Source organism: Phalaenopsis equestris, unplaced genomic scaffold (assembly GCF_001263595.1).
Source record: "Phalaenopsis equestris unplaced genomic scaffold, ASM126359v1 Scaffold000427, whole genome shotgun sequence".
NCBI classification, from domain to species: domain Eukaryota; kingdom Viridiplantae; phylum Streptophyta; class Magnoliopsida; order Asparagales; family Orchidaceae; genus Phalaenopsis; species Phalaenopsis equestris.
This window is the reverse complement of record NW_018164868.1, coordinates 109,266-111,461: the sequence shown is the minus strand read 5'-3', so window position 1 is coordinate 111,461 and position 2,196 is coordinate 109,266. Positions and strand designations below refer to the sequence as shown.

Genomic DNA, 2,196 nt, shown 5'->3' with positions numbered 1-2,196 from the left:
TCCCTCATCAACCCGGTCGAGCCCCAGAGCCCGAGCCTCGCTGACGTAAACCCTCTTAACATTTCCCCTCTGCTGACTCATCAGTCGCACCAGACTCCGCTTCGCATTCGGCCGAAAATGGCATCCGACGCCACCACCCAGTCCGTCCACGAGATGAAGATACGCCTCAAGATCATGGCAGCAAGCCGCGTTAGCATCCGGTTTAAGAAAAGGCGAAACCTTGCTGTCCACCCTCAGCTCCTTCCCTACATGCTCGTACCCATCCCACCATCGCCATCCATCCCCAATTGAAGTCGGCACTTTCGTCACCAGATCATGCGCGTTCACAACGCGTAGAACTTTAATCCCCTTTTTCTCCACTCGTTCTGCAAAAGCTCGGTTTCCGACCCTCGGCCCGCCGAAAGAGAAAACAGCAGTCGGAGGCATTGATGTCTTCTGCGCACAAGACCCGAGCTCGTCGGCTGCTAGTATTGCCAGTGCGGCTCCCAAGCTGTGCCCTGTTACTGTTATGCTAAGCTCCTCATTTTTGTACAGCTCCACTAGTCTGCTGATTTCCTCGATTATTACGGAGGATAAGCTGGGCATGTTCTCGCCCGGGGTTGTGTACAGGCTACGGAAACCGCATTCTACTTTTGCCTGACCGGCATCGAGTGGGACGAGATTGAAGCGGAGGTTCTCGGCCCATTCGAGGATGGTTGAGGTGCCGCGGAGAGCGATGACAATGTCGCGACGGCCCATGCGGCGGATCTCGCGGTCGTTGTGGCAGACAGCGATGAAGCCAATGGAGGTAGTGCTGGGGGAGACCCAAGATGGGAGCTTTATGGAGGAGGTGGCGAAGAGGTGGCGAGTTATGCGGTATGAACGGTCGGGGAGGTGGGGGGTGGTGGAGTGGAAGAAGGCGTGGTAGGCGGAATGGATGAAATCTCCGTAGCGGAGGAGTTCGCGGCGGAGGTCGGTGTCAAGGGGGTCGACGAGGCAGGACCAGTCGGAGGAACCGTGGAGATCGCGCCATCGCGGGGCGATGTTGGTGCGGGGAGAGGGGTTTGTGGAGGAGTCGGAGAGGAGGTGTCGGAGATGGGAGAGACTGCGAGTGGAACCATTTTCGTCGGCGTTGGGTTGGGAGATTTGGAGAGGAGGGAGGCGGAGGGAGGGGAGGAGGCGGAGGCGTGGGTTTGGTTGTGATGGTTGAAGTTCGGGGTGGGGGTGTAGAAGTCGGTCGAGGTTGGAGAGGTGGGTTCGGGCGTCTGGTGGGGCGGGGGGAGAGATTAGTGGTTGCAGGGTCATTAGAGAAAGGGGGAAGAGGAATGGCAGGGGAGAATCGCCAATGTTGCCGCACGGGAGAATGGCAGGGGAAAATAGGTTGAGTTGACGTAAGACATGTTGGGGAGAAGGGGGCTGATATATCCTATATGGTTGGTGAAAGATGGGAGTTCTCGTGCATCTTCTTCCTAAAAATTTGGCATTCCATGGGAGGTCGGAAAGCTTGATTGTCAAGCTTTCCGATGGAAAAGGGGATTTGTTGGTCAGGTGTTTGGACTTTTCATGTAAGGAGAAAATTGCCGCCCTTTTACTTTTTTTTTTCTTTTTAAAAAAAGTATTTTTTAGCTCAGGACCATGCCTAGGGTAGGTCTGTCCTCTGTGTGAAGTATGAGGGAGTAATTATGAATTCATGGATGAAATGAAAATTGTGGGACGTGGGATTTATTTCAATCTCACTATATATATTTATCCCCATACTTAACCGATTTTGCGTATTTATGTAGCTAATGTGGATGCATTTATGCACGTTTAATTTATTCAAAATTTATTAGAAGTAAAATATGTGTAAATATTTTATACTAATCTTAGAGATTTGGATATATTATTATAAATGGAAATGATTGAGAGTCAATTTTACAATCACTCAAAATTTTAGATTATAAGCAACACATTTTTTTAACTAGTATTGAATTCAACTACCCAACTCATGGAATAATTTGAGAAATTTAATAGTCATAACTTGAAATATATGGCTACTATAATATATATGATTGCAAGACAATTTACGAGTTAAATTTTCATATTATTATATCCAATGATGAACTTGTGAGAACCAGCCCCATCCCCTCTAATTCCACAATTGATAGGACTTAATTATATATTACTTATTTAGCTTAATGTACCTATGTAAAATAAAATGAATTTGAGGATTTAGTT

The 2,196-nt window shown here is 48.1% G+C and overlaps 1 protein-coding gene across 1 annotated transcript in view; it reads right to left on the bottom strand.

Moving 5' to 3' along the window:
* Positions 1-1,706, bottom strand: part of LOC110027364 (phospholipase A1-Ibeta2, chloroplastic-like) — a 4,941-nt gene extending 3,235 nt beyond the window's left edge. The window contains exon 1 of the mRNA XM_020728757.1: positions 13-1,706. Coding sequence (XP_020584416.1) covers positions 13-1,284 — 1,272 coding nt within the window. The 5' untranslated portion in view covers positions 1,285-1,706. The remainder of the gene's footprint in view (positions 1-12) is intronic.
* Between the last annotated feature and the right edge of the window lie 490 nt (positions 1,707-2,196).